At 43.9% G+C, this 22,588-nt stretch overlaps 1 protein-coding gene across 4 annotated transcripts in view; it reads left to right on the top strand.

The window, feature by feature from the left end:
- Positions 1 to 18,572, top strand: part of RUNX1 (RUNX family transcription factor 1) — a 74,158-nt gene extending 55,586 nt beyond the window's left edge. For 2 of the 4 annotated variants that reach the window (XM_074929134.1, XM_074929110.1), the window contains 2 exons: positions 13,590 to 13,751; positions 17,284 to 18,572. In XM_074929134.1, coding sequence (XP_074785235.1) covers positions 13,590 to 13,751; positions 17,284 to 17,777 — 656 coding nt within the window. In that variant the 3' untranslated portion in view covers positions 17,778 to 18,572. Of the gene's footprint in view, positions 1 to 13,571; positions 13,752 to 17,283 lie in introns of all 4 variants that reach the window. The other 2 variants (XM_074929117.1, XM_074929125.1) reach the window with 2 other exon arrangements.
- The last annotated feature ends 4,016 nt before the right edge of the window (positions 18,573 to 22,588 follow it).

Raw genomic sequence — 22,588 nt, 5'->3', positions numbered from 1 at the left:
CATCAGCTTATCTGTAAGTTCAGACTGGCTAAACGAGCCTGTGAGGATGGGGGAAGATCTGCTGGAGGACGGGGAATAAACCATTTCATATTTAATTCACTGGCAGGAGAGAATAATGTGAGTGTAGCTAAGCAATCATTTTAGGATCATGTTGGGGAAAAAATGAGTAATACAGCATATTAATGTAAACAGATTAAAGACCTGCACAAATAAATGAATGGGGTTTTGTTTTGTTTCTCTGGCAGTCCCAAAATATCAACAACTGCAAAACAACAGAAATATATAATTTCATTTCTGGTTGAATTTAAATGAATTGTTTCAAAATGTTGCCTATTTTTAAAATTGTGAAAATGTAGATGTAAAAAGTATTTCAATTAGGACAATTTCTGATTTTTTTTTTTTCCCTGACCAAACCAACAGTCTATAACCTACAATAACCTTGTTCCTTGCAATCACATTGGATTTTTACATTAAATGTAAATGCTTTGTTTGGTCTTACTCTTACTTAAACAATTATTTAATATTTGCTTACATATCACAATTATGTTTAGCTTTGAGATAGTTTCTTAAATAGGAAAGAATTCCTTTTGCTTATAATGATGACTTGTGATCTTACTCTTCATGCGACAGTTGTGTAAAACTGTACAGTTCAGCACATTCAGTGGAGTTTAGCTGTGTTTAGCTAAGTTTCTAAAAAGTTTTTGATGTGTCAGTGTTTCATAGGTTTGTAACTGCTAACAGAAAAAATAATTTTACATGAAATTTCTGAGCAGACAGGCTAGTCACAGGGTGTAATTTGAAAAGAGCTTATAGCAAGCTAGACTTTTCAAGCCATTCAGAAGTGTTTAGTATATTAAAGGTTAACTTTTAAGATGTTTAATACAGAGAATGAAACAAAATTGTTATTTGTATTAAATGTTTCTATGAGAAACTTTCTTTTCCAAAAAGAAATCTTCCTCAGTCTGGCAACACAACAGCTGTTTGTTGGTTAATACTGGGAATTACTTTATTTCTTCCACACTGGGACATTTTGCAACATTTGACATGTGTTGACACTTCTTTTCTATACTGGATTACAATTTTCCTTTAACACTGTTATTCTTTACTCCACCCATTCTGGTAGCACCCACCTGCACACAAACCAGAAATTATGATGGGGATGTAGGTACACATATGTTTGGGCAACAGTGCATGTTTCTGAGCAGCCTGGTTGTCCCAGGTCCCCCACAGGAAGAGCTCCAGGAGAAGTGTCCGGGAGGTGTACAGCAGTCAGGGTGTCAGCAGGCTCCCACTGGGTCACCGTCACCTCCTGGCATCACTGTCCTGATGGGTAGTGTAGATGGGCACAGATGGACAGACCCCTCCCTGATCGCCCTCATGGAGAGTGTGTGTCCATGGCGTTGCTGGCTGAGCCCTTCATGTTCAAAGCCCTGCGCTTGCTTATTCAGGGGTCTCATTTTTGGCGCCTTGCTTTGGAAGGGAGGACCTTGTTGAAGGAGGTGATTCTTCCCCTCTACTCTGCTCTCGTGAGACCCCACCTGCAGCGCTGTGTCCAGCTCTGGGGCCCCCAACATAAGAACGACATGGACATGCTCAAGCAGATCCAGAGGAGGCCACAAAGATGGTCAGGGGGCTGGAGCACCTCCCCTGTGAGCACAGGCTGAAAGAGTTGGGCTTTTTCAGCCTGGAGAAGAGAAGGATCTGGGGAGACCTGATAGCACTTTCCAGTACTTAAAGGGGGCCTAAAGGAAAGATGGAGAGGGACTCTTTATTAGGGAGTGTAGTGATAGGATGAAAGATAATGGTTTTAAACTGACAGAGGGTAGATATAAATTAGATATCAGGATAAATTCTTCCCTGTGAGGGTGGTGAGACACTGGCACAGGTTGCCCAGAGAAGCTGTGGCTGCCCCCTCCCTGGCAGTGTTCAAGGCCAGGTTGGACGGGGCTTGGAGCAACCTGGTCTGGTGGAAGGTGTCCCTGCCCATGGCAGGGGGGTTGGAAATAGGTGATCTTTAAGTTCCCTTCCAACCCAAACCATTCTGTGATTCTATGATGTCTATGAAGGACTGCTGAGGGGCTTCAGCCCTGCAACAACTTCTGTGTCTGTTGATTCACTGAGCAGCTGCTTGGCATCTTCAGTAGCACTAAAGAGAGAAGTACTTTTAACTTCAAAGCTCATGCTGCCTGTATCTTTTACCCTTCAGATTTAGAGTTAGCTTGCTCTGAAATCAATCAGTGTAACATTTAAAGATGGCCTGTAGAGTGAACACGCAGGCTGAGCTGGATCTAATGCATGTCTTCAGCACTCCTGCTGCCACAAATGCGGCAAAGGGTTGAACAAGGAGATGAGTCTGTACCTCCCTTTCAATCTTTCTTCCTCTGGCTGTACTCGTCCAGCCTCTCTGATTCAGGGGAAGTCAGGGGAGACATCCTGCTGCCACCCGCCAGGGCCATAGGTTGTGTGGAATCAGTGATGGCCACACCGCAGCAGGATGCTGCATTCCTCGGCTACACGGCAAGTGCCAAGGGATTTCGTAAAGGAAGCAAAGCATTTCTTAAATGGTATTTTAAATGTATTTCTGGACTGAGTGCCCCTGACAACCCAGTGAGTTGGGGCTTTCAGCACATACTTCTGGGTTTGACTCATTTTCCATTTCAGTTTTGCAGATCTCCTCAAAACCAACTTGACAGTTTAGAGGAGCAGATCATTTAATAGAGTTTTCAACAAGTCCATTTTAGTTTAGTACTATAATGACCAACAGTTTCTTAGTTACCTCCTTTTTTAAAAAATCCATGCATCATTCTAAGTCGAACTGACTTTACAAATATACGTTCACATGAAGAAGACCTTACTTCACCTTGTAAATCAAAGCTGCACTCTGGAGAGAGGTTTCATACCACTGGGCTCAGTATCATTTTTCTCAAGGTGACCTCAGTTGTTAAAGTATGAAGGTTGCATTTGATATGTCACTTACTTTCTCTAAGTCAATAAAATGAACCAGTGTGTCTTTAGATCATCAGAGATCTGCTTATTAACAAAAGATGTTTTAATCCTGATTTGTGTTGGAATTTAAAAGAATCCAAGCAGATTTCATTTGCCATCCTGAATAAGGGTTTGGAAGGTGATACTCCACTGTGTGTGCAGAGTGCCCCTGGATGAATTATACTTTATTAGTTTATAGGCTTTCTTCTGAGCACTTGGGATGAGATCATGAAAGTGTAAATGGCTGTTATCTTCAAAGGCTTCTTTTTATACTGACAAAATTCCACCTTACCAACTCGTATTAATAATCTATTGCAAACCTAATTAGTTCAGATCAAGGTCAGTGTTTTGTGGTGGATAAAATAACTGTAAGCTCCAGAGAGTAAGTTTTTTCTTCCACTCCTTTCATGTTGAAAAAGAGGAGGTAGCACTGACAGTGTAAAAGAAGAGATTGATGAGGACTTTTTGTTTATCTGTAGGCTAAAGAACTTTAATATGGAGTAATTAGTTCACATCATCAGGAGCAACCTGTAAAATACCTGCGGTCACATTGTAGCCATCCCTTTATCACTGTGTCTCTCAGTGTACTGCAGAGACTTCCTCATTCAACTCTGCTCTTTTTTTTAATGGCATTGGTCTTCCAGTGGGAATAATCCACCCAAGGATCTTTCAGCCTCATATTTAATTGTCTTGAAATGTAGACACAGAGCTAGGGAAATGTTTCACTGTGACATGAACTCATGACTGCCTTCTTGAACACCCTAAGGCAGAGTCCTGCTCAGGCAATGGCTCTGGGGCAGGGCATCAGGGCATCAGCAATCCCCTCCCAGGACCAGCAGGGTCAGGTCCAGACCACAGGCATGGAGGGTATTGCCCTAGAGAGGAAGGTGCAGGTAATCCTATATCTACAAATAGTGACTTAATGCGACTTCCAGGTCCTGGTCCAGAAGATATCTCTTCACTTCCTTTGGTCTCGTTCCACCCCATGAAAGAGAAACTTTGGAGTTGTAACCAGGCTGGGATTCATTTCACCTAACTTTAGACACCCATGCTTTGTGTGTCTCCGTCTGACACAGTCATCTGGTATCTTTGCGATCGAGGAGAGAAACAGCTGTGATTCACCCACCTTGCTTGGCTTAGATGTCTCCCTTAGGATGAAATGACTTGCACCCCACAAGTGTCTGTTTTACCCTGCTGGCAGTAAAGTCTAGAGTCTAGACAAGTAGCTCAGAGGTAGACACCTACATTGTAGATCTCTCAGGTGGGATGAATCCTTCCCCAAGAGCCAGGACACCAGGAGACAGCATTACACTTTGTACACAATTAGTACCCTAGTTCTGCATCTACATTTCCAGGACACGATATACCTCTCCAAGGCAGGCTGAAAGCAGCTGCTCTCACCAGCAGCGAGGTAGTGAGATGGGCTAGTTGACCTGCTTCTCCGTGAGCGTTGTGCCCCACCTGAGCCCTACACTTCAGGTAGACCGCTTTCAAGATGTGAGCTAACTAGGACAAAGTGGATACTTCTCCCCCAAGTTGAACTTTCCCTGCCGGGGTGACATCAGGTAATTCGCATGTGCTCTGACTCAGCCAAGTGCTGAGCTCTGTGCCCTGAATGCTCTGCTGAACCACAGCCTTGCTTTCTGCATGCATCAGTCTGCTAAAACGAGGATTGCAATAATACTCTTCCTCAGGGGACAGTGTGAGGATGAAGGAACTAGTGTGGTTCAGGGAGAGGCAAAGAGGAGAGTTGTAGCTGGGACCTAGAGCAGCAGAAGGGAGAAGCCAGGGAGGGAACAAGCAGGACAGGAACAGAGGTGCTCTATTGTCTAGCAGTCATACAGACTGTGGCAGCCCGTGAAGGGAAGCTGTCTCAGCCCCCATATGAGTCCACTCCAGACTCAGAGAGATGTGGTTTCTAGGTGTGGATTTACCAAGATGGACAAGGGAACAGTGACTCCTCCAGTAGTTCCCACCCCCTAGTCCCCGCACAGGTCACCACAGATCATATGCCCTCCCAACAGCAGCACACAACCTGCTCTCTCCCTAGTGCCTCTGTAGCTGGGGGGAAGCGCAGTGCCATACAGCAAGTAGACAAGCTTATGTGCGTGTACACGTGTGTATGCGCATGTACGCAGGTGTCCGTGCTTGCACTGTCATCCTTCCGCCCGAGCCACGGGGCCCTCTGCATCACGCCACCTCCCAGGCTGGGCACAACAGGACAAAGGGTGAAGTCTGCTCGCCACCGACACCCGCATGGTATCTGTCCCTGATTTCCTCACTGTTTCAGTTTGTGCTTTAGCAGTACACTTAGAGATAGGGGAGAACACGGCAGCGGCATCGAGTCTGGCGGCATGTCTCCTCCAGGGGAGCCAAAAGACTGGAAGGTCAAGGTTGAATTCTTTTACTTCATTCCTTGTTGATGCAGAGAGAGAGGGAAGAGGAGGACCGGTGGTGGAATGGAGTCTCCCTCTTGAACAAATAACTGCAGCTCTCCAGGGTGACTCATACCTCCAAAGACAAAGAACAATGCATCCTTAATTTGCAAAACTCAGCTTTCCAACTTCTGCGTGTCACTGGCACCCAGAGACTTTGCAGTTTGCCCATAATGCCATCATGTTCTTCAAAGCAGCAGTGACGCCAGCCCAGAAGGAGTGTGCTTACTCAGGAGGAGAGATGGTTTATATTTCATTTGAGCAGCTTATGTACTAACCTGCTAGGGCAGCACATATGTTGATTGTGAAATCAGACTTTTCACAGTTCGGTATTTAGAGTCGTCTGCACTTCCCAAGTCTGGCACCGAGTTAGCAGTGAGACTGGAGAGTTTTTTTTTCAGGGACCCCCTTCCCACAGCCAGTGACCATCACTAAAATACTACTCGTTTCTTTATGGTGCATTGTACATATATGGTTCTGCTAGCCTAGGCAGCTCATTCAAACAGCTTTAAACTTGAAGAAATACACAGTTCTACTTCTATCCCCAAAATATAGACAGCTAGGACAGGTGCTTTCTCTTGCTGCCTTTGGTATCATCTCCAGGTATCACTATCATTGGAGCACTGACTTTCTTGACATGGACATGAAGAAAGTGAAGGAAATTTAAAAAAAAACCCCATAGGATGCACTTACTTGGTTTTCTTCTTTCCCTGAGATCTATTTCTAAAAGCTAGCAAAAAATCTTCGTATAAGACTTCCAATCTTTCACTACATTCAGTACTGGAGGACTGATATCCTCAAAGGCACTGTCAGGTTTGCATCATTTTCATCATCAAGACCCTTTCTAGTGCAGCGCTGCCAAGAAACGAGCTAACGCAGAAGATGAGTTGGGGGTAGATGATGCACAGAAACTGAATGCAAAGTACCAGACGAAGAGCAGAAATGGTGCTCTGCGCCCCAGCACCTAACCACACCACTCTTTGTCTGTGGTTTTCCATTGTTGTCTTTATTATACACTCAATCCTTCGCAGGGACTGGTACCCTCCTGTATGTCCATGCAGCACCTAGCATGTTTTGGGATGTTCTGCATCAACTCTAAGCACGGCAGCTAGAACAAAGAGCTTCAGCAACTGTTTTCTGAAAGGTTTCTGCTTGAGGCTGATATTTTTTTTCTTTATTCTCAAGGGTATGATGCCTCATTCTATCCCACAGAAGGTTTTTAGAGGCTCAAATGCCTCTACAACTTCTCTAGCCTTTGCAATACTCCACAAAACCACAGTAATATTGAAATAAAATTAAAGGAAACATTGAGGCAGGAGGTTGCTGCCAAAGATCTCTCTTCCAGAGAATAGCTGGGGATTTGGGTGGCTCTTCCACCCCCTGTAAACTTAAAAATTTCCAGACATGCGACATATCTGCCACTGTTGTTCTCAACCAGAATAAGTCCTGTCACCTGTTAGCAATCTAAAAGGGGCTTTTCAAGGCCATGGAGAGTAGTGAATGCTCATCTCCTATAAATTTCCAGTGGAAATTAGAAGGCTTTGAAAAACTTTCCCTGGGGGCAAATCAGAGCTCGCACCCACCTCCGTGAAACCTGCAGGTCTCCCAGCTGTTGTGCTGGGAGGTGGCTCTGTGGTGTGACAGTGATTTCCACAGCCTGGCACATGGAGGGAAACCACCCTTCAGGGTGAAGTAGCTGCTGGTGGAATTTTACAGTTTGCTCTGTAATTTTCCAGCTCCTCATGTTCCAGCACTGAGAGGTATGAGAATACCAGCCTTGTGCGGCTGCTGCCATTGCCAGTGATGAACTTGTCCTTTGGAAAGTCCCCCTTATTTAAGCTACTGACTAATTCTTTCAGCTGCCGGGAGATGACACACCTTTTCACAGTGCTGCATTAGGCTGAGGATTTGCTGGGTCCCGAGTGAGGGAGGGAGATTGAGTCATTTCAAATGCCTTGCTTCAGAGACAGACTAGGTCAGACTCATGCACGACCTGTCATGGTCTCTTGTGCTGCTCACACCTTCACCTGAAGCTGCTGGGACTAGGAGGCAATGCAAGAAAACAAACGGGAAGGAGAGGCAGAGACAGGCACGTAAGAGATGTTGGCAAAGGGGAGAAGGAGGAAAGACTGAATTGAAGTTTTTAGGCAGGCAGCATCTTTCTCCTGAGCCCAAAACTACATGAAACATTTCTGTGCTCATAGTCCATTTCCTCTATTAAGCAAGACACCTCTCTGAATGAACAAGTCTAATCAAGACCATTCCTGCCTTACACTCAAAGGAAGGGAAAGTCACACTATAAAAACTGTTTCCCTTTGGAAAGATTAGCAAATCAGACCAGGGGGCAGGGGGGGCAGACAAATCCCAGACTCAGAAAAGCCTTTCAAAGCAGTTAAGGATCCAACTCTCCCCTTGTCTGCCTCTGAGTTTGACACCAGTAAACTAATCCCAGCTTTCATTCACCCAGTGTCTTATGCCAGTTGCTGCCTTTAAAGTGCTTGCCAGGATGGTGGAGGAATTGCAAAGCTCAATGCTATGTGACTTTCAGGGTTTGTTGCGTATGACTGACAGAAATTTTTGCAACTTGAGAAAAAAGGTCTGGCAACAGCAGCGGCTATTTCGCAATTCATCTTCATCGCACTATGCTGAGGACGGGGGGGATTTTCACTGACATAGATAGCGGCTAATTAAGCTGCTCGGTACCTGAGTGTAACTCCTCTGTCTCTCCTGACCCTGGCTTGGGAAAAATCACTCGTAGAAGGTAGTTTGTCCAGGCAATTATATTTTCAAGCAAGCACGTGTCGTTTTGGAGGTGGAGGGGCGAGGAAGGAGAGGACACGCAGGCAGCCCGTGGGCAAGCGCAGCCGTGCAGGAAGGGGAAGGTGGCAAGGCGGGCAGCCTGGCTGAGTCAAAGGCATATATACCTGCTCCCTCCCGGGCCGCTGCCGGCTCCGCCGCCATCCTGCCTCGCGCCACGACGTACTGACTCACATCCTGCTGCTCCTTTCTGAAGCTTCCAGGAACAGGCTGTATCATACTGAGATTTGGCCACGCGGCGCCTCTTGGCTGGGAGCAGGCAGCAATGTCTGACCTGCAGTGACACATGGAGAACCGTCTCTCTCTGCGCTCCAGGGGAATAAAACAGCTTCAGAGGGATGTGGGATCTAGCCCGGTGCAAGCCATGCGCATCCACATAAACATTTTTCCTTTCAGCTCGTAGGTGCAGGGGGACCTGTTACCTGAGTTGAATTCAAAGCTTAAAGCTTTTAATATGGCTAAACAGAATTATTTTTTGATTGGAATATAAAATCTTGCAGGGGATTTCTCTTAAACAGCTTGGTATGGATTGTTATATTTGTTATATAGAAGTGATAAGGTGCTAAGACATTTTTGATATCATCTCAAGCAACATCCTGACCTGGTACTGTGAATCACTGTGGAACTGTAGTCTCACTGAAAATTGTGGATTTATACCTTGCCTGACAGCATCACAGCGTTTTCTTTTGCAGGGAGAGGGGGAGTGTTGTTTTACATTTTAAAGCGTGTGCGCCCTCTGAAAAATAATCACATAGAAATAGCCTCACAGGGCTTCCTTTCAAACACCCTGTATGGTCAAGATCAGTTTTACAGACAAAAGGATGTTTTGTGTGCACTCAGGAGATCCGCTGTGGTCTTGACCCATTCACCCCGTGCTCTGAGCGCGAAGCGAGTTCTTCTCTTTTTGTACTTGACTATCAATAACAACTTTGGAAGCCAAAATATGCCCCGTGTCACACCAGGACAACTCCATTGCCTGGCAGGTGTTTGTTTGCCCTGCTTAACCGTGCCAGTTCTGCTGAGCCAGGGTACCTTCGGGTCGGGGCATCTATACCTCCCCCGTGCATCCGAGCTCCTGGGATAATCCCGGGATAACCACCCAGCCCAGAGCTGCTCCTGCAGAGACGCGTCACTTGGGTGCAGCCACTGCGCCGAGCAGGGCCGCGGCTCGGCCGCGTCCCGAGGACACCGAGGTGTTAACAAAGGCCGTACAAAGCGCTCTGGCGGCTCCGGGAGAATTCACGCTGCTCAAGCTGGTTCTCGGGCAGCGGGTCTCCGAGGCGGCCGAGCCCGGCGCTGGGAGCCCGGCAGTGCCCGGGCCGCGGCGGGGGGCGGCGGGGAGCGGTGGGCCGCGGCGGGCCTTACCGGCTCCTGCCGGGCCTCCGCTGCCACCTACCGATGCGCGGCCGTCCCGGCACCGCTCGGGCCCCGCCGCCTCCCGCCGGTCAGGCTTTTCATTTTTCCACAGCGAAAATGGCTGGGAAAATGCTAAATACTAGGACCAGAGGGAGCGGCGTGCAAAGGGGAGGCCGCTTTTCTTTGGTTTGGTTTTTCTTTTTTCTGTTCGCCGAGCCTTTCACCGAAGCTTGTTTTGTTAAACTATTAAACATTATGCAACATTTGTACGGCTTAATTACAACTTTTTAAAACAAGCCGAACGCAACCTTTTTGTGGCAATAAAACATGACGAGGCATGAAAGATGGTTCAGTACTTTCGGCTTAATAGCTTGTTAGGCATGAGGCGAGAGGCCGAGAGCTCGTGACTACGCAGCAAGGTGTGAATTATTGCACCATAATTCTCGCCCTGCAGTGGTTTATTGCAATTAATAACTGTTTTCATGTTTTAAATACATTTTCTCACACCGTAAAAAGCAGAAATGGAAAGTACTTGCTAATGGGAGAAATACTGGGAGGATTGGGCACAGATCACCAACTGGAGCAACTTCCCTTGTTTCATGCTATTTTGATCTGCTTTTAAATGATTTTGGAATCCTGTTTGGCTTTAAAACCGTGTGGACCCAAAGCCCTGTTATTGCCCTTTGTGGAAGGAGCTCTCCCTACAAATCTCCTCACAGATATTCTGAGTTGGGAAGCAACTCCCATTTATTTGCAGCATATTTTGACGAAATTAACTTCAGCCACACAAAGCCACATATTCAGTTCCACATGCCAAGCTACTAACTTCTGAGATGTGCATCTCCTTATTTTGAAAGCAGAAACGAGATGGATTTGGAAAAAGTTTGTTGCCTTTTTGTGTAGCCTAGTCCTGTGGCAAATTTGAACCCATTCCAGTTTAATTTCAGGTAACCTGAAAGTTGAAGAAAAGCAGCTATCACAAAAATAAAATGCTATTTGAGGCCCCTGATCCAGATCCTACTGAAGCTGCTGGAAATGCAAACATTGTCTTTACTGGGAGCTGAGTCTGCCTCTTGATATTGAAATGGTGCCATAAAAATGCTATCACAGTGATACTTTTCTCCACTTGTTATTAAAAAACTGCGAAGGTGATGCCTGGGGTTAGTCAGCACAACCTGCTTTAATATGTGTATATAATATAATGTGCTATATTAACATCGCTGAATAGATTGCAACTTGTTAACCAGTCTGATGTCAAAAAGCCAATCTTTAAGAGCAAATACGGGGATTGGGAATGCAGGTACCAAGATGGAAAATTGATCGGTAGCTTGAACTTTCACTTAAGAAAGACTTAATGGGATGAGGAGATTAATAACGGGGGTCTCTCAGGCTGTCTGTCACTGTTTCAAGTACCCCAGAGGTCAGTAATAACAGCAAATGGATAAGGAGGTCAGATACCTCGGTAATCTCTTTCTGGATGTTACTAGACACATACTTGGTCCATTATCTGCTTTCCAGATGGGCCAGAGCACAAAGCTAATTCTAATAGCACTAAAAGAAAGAAACCGTATTTCAGTTTAGTCTTGTCAGTGTTTAGTAAACCCGTGACAAAGTCTTGATTTCTCTTCTGCAGCTGTGGTAGCTACTGTGCCTTTTTCTACATCTTCTTACTGTTGTTCATACATTTATTGCACTTGGGGCTGTTTTCATGGACCAGGATCCCATGCGTGCTGGGCAAGGTACAGGACAGAACCAGGTCTCGGGCTGAAGAGCCAGCAATGTAGGAAACAGGAGAAAAGTGGTAGACAGAGCTGCCCCACCACGCAGTAACAGTTAGTAACAGGAGAAAACAGACAGTACGTTCTCTCCTTTCAGCCTGAAAAACAAGGATGGGTGGCAGCACCCCCCTCACACATACCCAGATTGCTATGAAGGGACTTCCTTCTTCTCTGCGGTACTAAGGCCTAAGGACAGAGCGCCTGAAAGCTGGTGATAAAACACTTCCAGTCAAAGGGGTTCAGTGGCTTCTGCAGTGACAGTGTTGACCAGAGCTCTTGTAAGAGAGGTGACAGAGGGGAGGCTCTGCCACCTGTGGCATCAGCCTCAAGAAAGCACACGGAGAGCTCCCCAGGCAGAAGAAATAGCCAAGGGGGTTTCTACCCCTGGGCTGGGATCCTTCCAGCACATGTATCATGATTCTAGCATGCGGCCGCATTGCTGAACCAAAATCAGTGAGATTGCATGCTGAAATAAGGGAGCAATGATTTAATTAACCATGTTTTAGAACTGAAACACAGAGTGTTGTACCATTACAACACCTGCTTTGTCGATGCTTTGTGGTATTTATCCTAATGCTACCCCTGGAGACTGAATTCCCTCATCTGTCTCCCTGTCACCTTTAATAAACACTGACCATACATTAACAATGAGATGATGTTGTAATTCAGAATAAGGCAGGCTTTGTGCCTGTGTCTTTTTGTTTGTTTCTACTGAAGTCCATTTAATGCAATTGGATGTTGCTTTTAAAACAGCATGAGTCAACTGAATTTCTTTTTAAGGAAGCCTGCCTGAAAAAAAAATATTAAATATTAATAATATCTGAATTTGAATATGTTACTCAGCATAAAAATCTTTACAGGACTTCAGCTTATTCTGCAAGTGACTTCACTAGTTATTTTTTTAAAGTTTGGAGTTTTGTATAAACCTTCCTTTCTAAACAGATGAAACAAACAAAATGCAAAACTCATCTCTATAAAGCACAACAAAATAATAATTTCCAGATGGTCTTTCTGATGAAAGATCAAAGTCCTTCATCTCAGACTTAGGAAATTTCCCTTCCATGCTGATCAGTTTTATCTGAATGCAGTTCATTCAACATTCGCTTTTTTCAAAAAGGCAATTAGCTACATGAAGCTGCAGGAGAATGCTCCTAGGGCTGAAGAAAATATAAAAGTTTTCACTACAAATAGTAAAAAAATTTCTGGGTAGGTAAGGGGGGGAGGAACGTTTTTCACTTTGATTTGTACGAAAGTTAGACATTTTCTATACACTGAAAATGCCAGCTTCGTATAGCAGAAAGAGTTGTTTCTGCATTGGTGCAACTGATGTGGACAAACTCCCTGCTGTGCATCTCTGATTTCAAATGTCAGCCAAACTAGTCGTGTGGCTAGACAATAACAGGTTAGCGTTTTTCCGTAAATGTTTTATGCATCTGTGCATTTTGAGATTTTGCTTCCAAGAAGTAGCAGTTCCTACAGAAAGCCTGTACTCGTAGGTTGTCTGCATTTTCAGCTTAGCAGTGCCATAGAGTCTGTGTGAGGCTGTTTCTAAGGTTTAAACAATGTTAGGAGATGTACCCATCACTCTGAATTGTATTTCTGTATTTCAGCATATACAAAATAGATGTACAAAACACCTGTTCATTTCATTAAGCCTGGGATTTTCAGAAGAAGTCAAATTCCCCAGTTCTATTCATTCACTCAGGAGCCTGCCTTCTGGAGGACAAATGTTTCACTCTTCATCTCTGTCTCTCACACACACACGCATTTTTATCTTGTTTTTCTCTCTCTACTTGCACAGTTGCACAGAAACACTCACAGTTCAGATTTTTGTCTCCTGGGTGCCATGCAAGACAGGCCTTTTTTGGCTAAAAGGGCTGCAAATACACAGCCCGAAATACTAATGCATCTCAGCAATGAATAGTCTTTCACCGCAGAAGGCTTCATCTGCTTTTCCCTGACCACTTTTCCCTGCCCACCATCAATGTGAAATATCAAAAATCTTCACAAAAAAAGTCAACTGATCAAAAATCACAGATGCACAAATAATATTTTAGAAAGCAATTCATCTGAAGGTTTTTTGACAAAGGGGATTATGGAACTGAAATGTAATTATCTTGGCATTTAAGTTTCTATTTCAACCATGTGGTTTGGTTTACATATTTGATTGCAAAGTTTTATCATTCAAAACACCCTATAGGTCTCTTTTTCATTGCAGACACAAGGCAAGTACAGCCATCTCCGCCATGGTCCTATGACCAGTCCTACCAGTACCTGGGCTCCATTGCCACCCCCTCTGTGCACCCCGCCACGCCAATATCACCCGGCAGGGCTAGCGGCATGACATCCCTCACCGCAGAGCTTTCAAGCCGGCTGTCAAGTAAGTACCTAAAAGTTTGTCCCCCACACCCAGCCTCACCAAAGCCTTGAGGCTGTCTCCAGTGCAAACAGGTTGCAGCATCCTAGGGTGCTGCCACAGCTTTTCTCCAGTTGCAATGAAGCCTACTGCAGGCCCTCTGAGGCAAGCCTTCTCCCAACACTTTGCTGGGATTTGTGCAAAGAGTAAATAAATATGGTCTGGGCCCAACATATCATTGTCAAAAAAGACAAAAAAAAAGAGGAGAGAGTAGCACTTTGCAGATGTATGGAACTATAAAAATAGTTTGGAGTGCTGAAGAGCTATCGTATCTGCCAAGAAATAAATGCCACAGATATTTCAGTTCTGTTTCCTTCCCTCAGTCTAAATTCAGACCAGAGCACAGCAGGTTATGGGTGGACACACTGACTGCAGGATGGTGGGGTTTGACATTTTAAGTGTTGCACTGGATTGTCTTGTTACATCTTCGTCAAATTGTACTGCAGAGCTTTACAAGCCAACATTAAAATATAGCATTGAAGTGAAAGCTACCCCCCTGGATTCCACCATACTCAACTGACCATCTGCTGACTCTAACCCACACATATTGAACCAATATGTGTGTGTTCAATAGCAGGAATTTTCTTAAAATGAATGAGAGCCATATAATTCGAATTTGCACAGAGCTTTTTCAAAAACATCTTCTTTGGCCGCACATATTGCTCTCATTTGAATACTCAGAGCTTCTTCTAAGATCAGAGAGAATCACTTGAATATGCTCCAGCCTGTCCTATTGTTGTCATATAGAGTCTGCTTTGAAAGAGTCACAGGGACGATGCCCACCAAAAGTAAATTATGTGTTAGATGTGGGTGCTAATTACATCTTAGAGATAGCTGAAAATACAGGAAACCATTCAGAAGAAAAAAAAAAAAAAAGAAATTTCTTGTTTCAAAAAGGGTCTATAGAAATTCTTCACTGACACACTCTTCTTTTAAAAATAAAAGACTCCTTTTTACTTTTTCCCCTGTGTTTTCCTCCCTTTGCACTCCTTTCCACTGGCAAAATACAGAAACAGAGAAAACAGAGAAGGATGAAAAAAAATCTTCTTCATAGCGACCAAAAAATTTCAAGTAAAACAAAGTATTTCATCAAGTGTTTTACTTAGAAATGTATTTTTTCTTCAGAGAATTGTTTGAAAACAATATTTACCAGCTATTTTGCTTTTCAAGTCCTATACAAGGGTTCCTGATGCATGTGTAGTTGTAGATATGTAAATCAGACTGAATGGAGATGTTAATCGCATTTTACCTTTACCAGTGTGGCAACTGAGATTGCACTCAAATGAGTGAATGCACTGAGTATTGAAATGCGGTATTTTTTGCATCACTGTAGTGCCCAAATGTTGTCATTGTGTACCCAGGCCTGTGTTGCACTGTGTGCGTTATGAGCACCAAAGGCTTCCAAGGTGGCTGCCCCTGGGAGTGCAGAGTCTAACAGAAGACAGCCACGTATGTGTGGAGTAACTGCACCCTGTGTTTCTTTTGTGCACACGGTGAGCATGGAGGTAGGGCACCAGCACTAGGGCTTGTTGGTGCTTTTTCTGCCCGAGGTCAAAGCAGTCCAAGAGATTTACCTTGGGACAGGCATAGTTTCTCTGTGACTTGTGAAGGAACCTAGAAGAGCTTAGTTCATATGTCAGCATTCTTTCTTTCCTCTCTTAATTCTGTATATAGGGGCTCATCTCTACACATCTTTATATAGAAACATTAATTCTATATAAAACGTCATTCAGTAGTCCCAGAAAAGTCCTTCACAATATATTCCCCCCAGTTCCATTACTGTCACACACACGTACTGTCTAAGAAATTCCTCCTTGTCAGAACAAAGAGCAAATCTGAGAGGTTTTTAGGCCCTATCATCTAAAGACACAGTGATTCAAAAGAAAAAGCAAAGATATGGGACATACTTGAAACGCCTTGACATTAAATCTCATTATTCTGCTTTTTGCCAAAACTGGGCAGAAGAAACCCTCATCTGATAAGTGATGTGTCCAGGCAGTTTCAAGGTGTTTGGTTTCTTTCTCAGGAATGAGGTGTGGAAGTGCCATTTAAAATCTGGCAGGTTGTCAGAGGCTACCTTCAATCTTAGCTACTCTGAAGCTCCTGCCATTCCATACCATAGTGTATCCTGTCGTGTTAAATCTAAAGGTGCTGGGGTCTAGGGAAAGGAGATGTGTTCAGGGGTCCCATTAATCTTCCAGGAAAAATAGAAGACAAACTCAAAAAGGAACCATACAGCATGCGTCAGAGCTTTTCTAAGAAATTTATAGAAATTCATCAGTGTACTGGCTGTGTTGTTGACGAGCTTTCAGAACTTGGCGCTGGAGTGTGTCTGCTCTAGCTTTAAATCTGGTCAGAGCCAAGAGCTTTGTTTTCTCTCTGCTTCTTCTCATGAGTATTTCCTTCAGCGCACGGCTCCTTTTCTACAGACTCCACGCCTTGTCTGACAGAAGAAGTTGTCTTCTGGAAAGATTTTTTCTTAATTGTTATTGTTGTTATTTTAATCATGCATAGCTGCCAACTCTAGGGACTGACACCTTCCATTAATCTGAGTCATGATGAAGATCCTTCCTAAAGAGGCCATTATCTGCTCCGCTTGTTTAATCCTTGCACACCAGGGAAGGAGACGATGGGACCGGGCATACTTCCACTGATGTCAGCCAAAGTGGAGCAGAATTTGACTGTCGTATAAAATATTTCGCTTAGCAGGATGAGAAAGGCTTCTAGCACACATGAAAGGAGGAAAAAAGGCCAACCCCCAAATACATCATTCTGCTCTAAAAAAGGCAGTACTATTGTTGTCCTTTTTACATACTCATTAGAGCCAAGATTTTCAGAAGTTAGTAACAATTATGTAGACATTATATGAGGACCCAGATTGAAGACCTTAAGTTAACCTGGTTTATCTTGACTTTGGTAGTGTTGAGAGTCAGTGGGGAACTGTGCTCCTAAGTGCTGAGAGCTGGACTGAGCCTGTGTGTGTAAACCGCACCTGTGCACGTTCATGTACCTGAAGAACAATCTCCACTCCGGGGAGCTTCCCATTTGAGTTGGAAAATAAAACTGGGTGAAAAGAGAGACTATGCAGAAGATGGACAATTTATATTTAGGTCTCATCAGTGTCCCTGGTGAGTCAGGTGAGGCTGGGCAAGGAGCTTGAGATCTGTGTCCCTCTTCCCCACCCACCCCTTGAGGATGAGGACACACTGGAAATGTAAATAATTGCATGTGCTGTAAGGTATCTCAAAGCAAACACATACAAAACAGGGTGAGAGCTTGGCACTCCTTTTTAATTGCTGCTTTACTGAAATTAATCCAAAACATCCAGATCTACGAGCATTACAATGACTGCGTTAGAGAGCAGGTGAGGGATAGCTCTGTTCTGGCGGCTTTGGTTAACCACAGACCAGCATTTGGATGTTGGTTATTGCCTCAAACAGGTGAACCTCCATTCTGTGTGCTCAACAGTTCTCTGTCTCCCTTCTCCACCACCCAGGTGCTTCTGACTTAACTGCGTTCAGTGACCCTCGGGTGGGAATCGACCGCTCCTTCTCCGCGCTCCCCTCCATCTCCGACCCTCGGATGCACTACCCGGGAGCATTTACCTACACGCCGACGCCCGTCAGTTCAGGGATAGGAATTGGTATGTCTGCCATGTCCACAGCCACGAGATACCACACTTACCTCCCGCCTCCCTACCCTGGCTCGTCGCAGGCCCAGGGCAGCCCGTTTCAGACCACCTCACCTTCCTACCACCTCTACTACGGAACCTCTGCTGGCTCCTATCAGTTCTCCATGATCTCAGGGGGGGACCGGTCCCCCCCACGCATCCACCCTCCCTGCACCAATGCCTCCACGGGATCGACGCTCCTCAACCCCAATCTCCCCAACCAAAGCGATGTGGTTGAGGCAGAAGGGAGCCACAGCAACTCCCCCACTAACATGGCGACCACAGCAAGGCTAGAGGAAGCGGTGTGGCGACCATACTGAATGAATTTTAAGTAGTTATGGGTCAGGACTAACATGCTTTCCATTTCCCAGTGCCCATAGGTATCCCATAAACACCCATCTTGCTTATGGGCCCTGCCATGTTCATACATCACTTTCAGAAGCAAACCCTCCAGAAGTCAGCAATCCCAGGAGTGGTGGCGTGTATTAGCCAGCCCCTGGTGAAGCGACGTCACTCCAGCAAAGCATCCCTCGCAGTGGGCTGAGCTTCTGGAAAGGAGCACGCCTGAGTTGGTGGTCCGGAGGTAGTGAGGGTGGGTAGAAAGGTACCCAGTCTGTTTCCAGGCCTGTGGCTTTCTAATGCGCCTGGGCTTGAAGGTCTCCACAGCCCTAAAGAGAGTTTTGGTTCACTTCTATTTTTAAGACTTAAAACCCAAAAAATCTTAGTGAGTTTACTGCATCTTATGGACATTAGCTGTAAGGAAGTATAGGAAGATTCCCAGAGGGAAACTGTGAACGCTTCTGTTTTAGCAATGCTGTGAATGAGAGGTTTTATATGTTGGACTTAATTCTTTCTTTTTTTTTTTTTTTTTTTTAAACCATGTTGTATATTCCAAAGAATATGGAATTTTTTATTGCTGGGTTTTTTTGTTTTGTTTTGGGTTTGTTTTTTTGTTTGTCTGTTTTTTAGGATGCAGCTCATCCTGCTTTGCATCTAATTTGTTTTATTTCTCTTGGCACCTTACAAATTGCAAAAAAAAAAAGATTTTGCTCTTTTTTTTGTTTTAATCATGCTTGCTTCTTTCTTGCTTTGTCAACTGAAAGAATCAGCTTCTTTTTCAATGAGTTAATTTAACTTTTTTCTCTTGGACTTTTTTTTTAATACAACGGCTACAGCCTTGGGTCATTTTCAACTACTGTACTTCTTTGATGATTTCATTGATATTTATGCTTGATATTTAGACTTTTTCTTATTTGTTGATACTATTATTATTTAAATATGCCTATATTAAAAAAGATCAGCAATTGCCTTTTTTGGTAGCAGCCAAAGTCAAATTTATCACATTGAAAAAGGCTGGAATAACGATGGGTAAAGTGACCTCCTGATTACCTAGAAATATTGTTTACAATTATCTCACTCTCATTTTACTCAGCTAACTGGGCTCAGATTCTCAAAGGCATTTAGGTGCCCAGCTCCCACTGAAATGATTTAGGCACCAAAATCCCTGTGAATTTCTGGGCCTTCCCACCCAGTGGAGTCATCTCTCCCTACTTGTTCCTCATTATTCCTTCATCACCATGGTGACCCTCAGGATCAGTAATCAGGATGTACATATTTCATAAGGCAGACTCAATATTCCCTAACTAAAGACATCCCCATATGGCCCCATTCTGCTCCTGAGCTTGCCTGGGCTTCCTAACAGCAGCGGTGGAGGCCTCCTAGTCTTTCAAAGTGAAAGCCAACACGCAGTTAGCATGGCAAGGGTGAAGTCCTGGCTCTGATGGAGTTGGTGTGAGATTTGCTCCCAGCTCAGCAGAGCCAAGATTTCTGCGCAGTACAAAAGCCACATTCCAGTGTGCTGGAAAATAGATCAGTTCATACACCACGAAATAGCTTGCACTGAACAGGGTTGTCAAGCTCATCTGGAAAGCAGGCTAGCAAAAAAGGGGCCTTAACAGTTCTTCTGTCACCATCTTCTGAGGGAAGAGGAAGCGTATACAGAACTGGTGCATACCATATTCTGTCCTGTAGCAAATATGCAAGGCTTATACTAACAGCATGGTTAATACAGAGTCGTCATCGTTGCCCATCGTTACAGCGCAAACATATCAGATGTCACTGTAAAGTTTATGGCACTATTTTATTTGAGGGTTTGGTCTGAATGCAGTTGTTGTACTACTCATTAATTACAAACTGCTGATGTTGACACGTGTGCGTTCCAAATTAGCTGATTATTATTTAATGTACCTCTTAAATGAGTGAAACAATTGCAGGTCAACTCAGAGAGTATTTGAAAGCAGGACTTCAGATCAGTGTTTGATGTTTAAAAAAAATTAAAAGGATTCAAATTAAAAAGATCCTTGGCTGCAGGCAGCAAAACAGCTGGACTTATTTAAAACCATTTGTTTTTCAAGTTTTCTTTTTTTTTTTTTTTAATATGATTTTGCTTCTTTGTTTAAGTCAGATGCAGTAGCACTTTGGTATTGAAAAGTTACAAATTGAAGAATTTACATTGTCAATAAGGTCATTTTTGTGCAGAAAATAGGGAGTGTTTCAAGAGATCTCAGCAAAAGTTCCAAATGTTTCTGTTAAAATACATGCATGGCCTTGTGCTTTTCATTTAGTGTAATATTCTTTGTAATTTTCTAGAGTGTGCTCTGAACAAAAAGGGCAGAAAACATCAAAATTACATCAGAACATTTAAAAATATATTTTGGAAGTATGGAGACCTTGCTGAATACAGAAATACAGAGACCCTACCTGTTGTGACATTTACATAGTTGGAATCTCACCTCTTCAGTAGCCTAAAAAAAAGTCCTTCATCACTAAACAATAGCTCTGTTGCAGAATCCATCTTACACATTTTCTGTCATCGTGCAATTAAAAATCATCATTTACTACAGTTCTCACATCTGCCTTGTGACTGGACCACCCAAGTGCATAGTACTGCAACGTGAACCCCGAAGTGAGGGAAGGGAGAGGACCTCAGAGGAGCCGGATGCCTCACTGCAGAGGGCAGGGCTGCTGTGGCCGGATGACTTCAGCCTCGTGGCAGAAGTGAGGTTGATGTGGTTAGTACGTTCCCAGGGCTGTCTGTCACCACAGCCTGCTTTCTGCTAAAGCCCTTTGCCCCTTTTAGCCTGGAGTATTGTACAAGATCAGGGATTCAGAAGAACGGGGAGTTGGCATCTCTCAGCCTGGAGATTAGACCCTACACTGAACATTTCTTGCATCTACACATCTACTTTCTCCACACTTGTCCTAAAGGTGGAGTTTAATTTTATTCTCCCTGGTGTGAACAGGCTGAGAAGCTTCAGAACTGGTCACACACTCATCCTGTGTCCTTACTGGCACGTCACAAAACCCTGGGATTGCCCAGTGTCTCAGTTGAGATAATTGCCAGCAACTGAACTTCTGAGTCTGACCTCCCTTTGCATGTCAAGCACAGCACAAAGCAGCACCCTCATTACAGAGGAAAAATTAAGTTTGTTATCCCCCCAATTGGTCGGTTTAATCACTGTGGGTTTCACAGTTTACTCAAATCTATATTTTTGTAGCCATCCCGTGTCCCACTAAGGACAGCAAAGATCTTCAAGGCTGTAAAAATGCACTCATGTCGTTCCTCTTGTATCTTGAGAGCACTTAGCGGGCAAAAAGAGGACATGTGGATAAAACATTTCCCTCATTCACCCATCTCCAAATTATAGTATATAAGTATATATTTTTATATATATATAATATATATATATTTATGTAGTTTTATCATCCTGGTAGCTGAATGGAATCAAAAAAGAACTATTGTGCTTCTGTTCACAAGTTGCAGTCAGCAGAGTGCCTTAGATACCTTTCTATACCGAAACAGTCAATGGCAGTCCTTACTATCAGCTTGTGTGATCCTTTCACAAGACACAACTCACTGTCCAGATGCAGCTGTATCAAACTTCAAAGTAAACACAGGGCCCGGCTCTCATGTGCTCTAAGGCCCATTACTTTGCTTTCAAACAACATTTATGCTCACTTCAAGAGCTCCTGCTACTCTTCCAGGGTGAGGTAAAGAAGCAAGGGGGAGGTGGATGCAGAGTGCATCCCTGCTATGAAGGATCTGATTTATAGAATTATGCCAAATTATCCGCTGGAAAGGAGAAAAACCCTTTCCTCCAAATGGCCCACAGTCTTTGTCAGAGTGTTCCGAATTGCCTGCACTCTTGAAACATTCGTTACTGCTTTCTGGGTGACCTTTTCCATTGGTGTATTTGAAGATTCAGGAGAAGTGGATCATTTTTCTATTTGAGCAAAACACTTGCTTGTTTTCCTGCATCATAACAGTTTTGTATTTTATTTTTGTTAACCTTGCTTGGTCAGTACCAATCACTTGGCATTTTTCTCCTTGTCCTAAAAGGGTTGCATCAACAGAGTTACTTGTATTTATGTCTGTAAATAGATTTCAAAAGCTTCATAGCAAAATATTTAGTGCTTGTAATTACTCTGCGTTTTTTTCATTTTTCTGTGTTTTTAATGAACTTACCTTTGTGTTTGCTTAAATACTGTAGTGAGACTTATTTCTTTCCGAATTAGTTATTTTAGGCTTCAAGATTAACTACATTTTATTCACTTTTGTAAACAGTTATAGCATGGTCTCTATTCAACATTCTTCACTTTTTTGTGGTAGGGGAGAAATGAATGTGCAAAAATCTGTGGGTTATTTGTGGTGTTCTGGGTTTGACAGTCACATCTTACTTTAAAACAAAAACTAAACTTTCAGTCTGAGGTGGCTGTATGGCAAGTCTGAGGGGAGGACACAGCGGGAGACGCACTCCTATCAGAATAGCATCAAAGTGTATTTGTTCAGCATTTACTGGCTATGTTTACAAAACAGATGCTGCAGCATCACGCAACAGTCACATTTTGCCTTGGCACTGTCATGCTGAACATTTCCAGAGGGGGAAACTACCAGGTTCTGGAAGTTTGGGGGTTTTTTGTTTTTGATTGCAGGGGATTTTTCTTTGAGGGGGGGCAGGAGGGGAGGGGGGGGACGCTGTTTTTTGGAACCAGATAGGCAAAGAGAGTAGAGTAGATTTTTTCCCCCACTACAGGAAGTCTCTAGATACCACGTCAGAGTAGACTCTTGCTG

Source organism: Athene noctua, chromosome 1 (genome assembly GCF_965140245.1).
Source record: "Athene noctua chromosome 1, bAthNoc1.hap1.1, whole genome shotgun sequence".
In the NCBI taxonomy this organism is placed as follows: Eukaryota; Metazoa; Chordata; class Aves; order Strigiformes; family Strigidae; genus Athene; species Athene noctua.
This window is presented reverse-complemented; position numbering and strand designations above follow the sequence as displayed.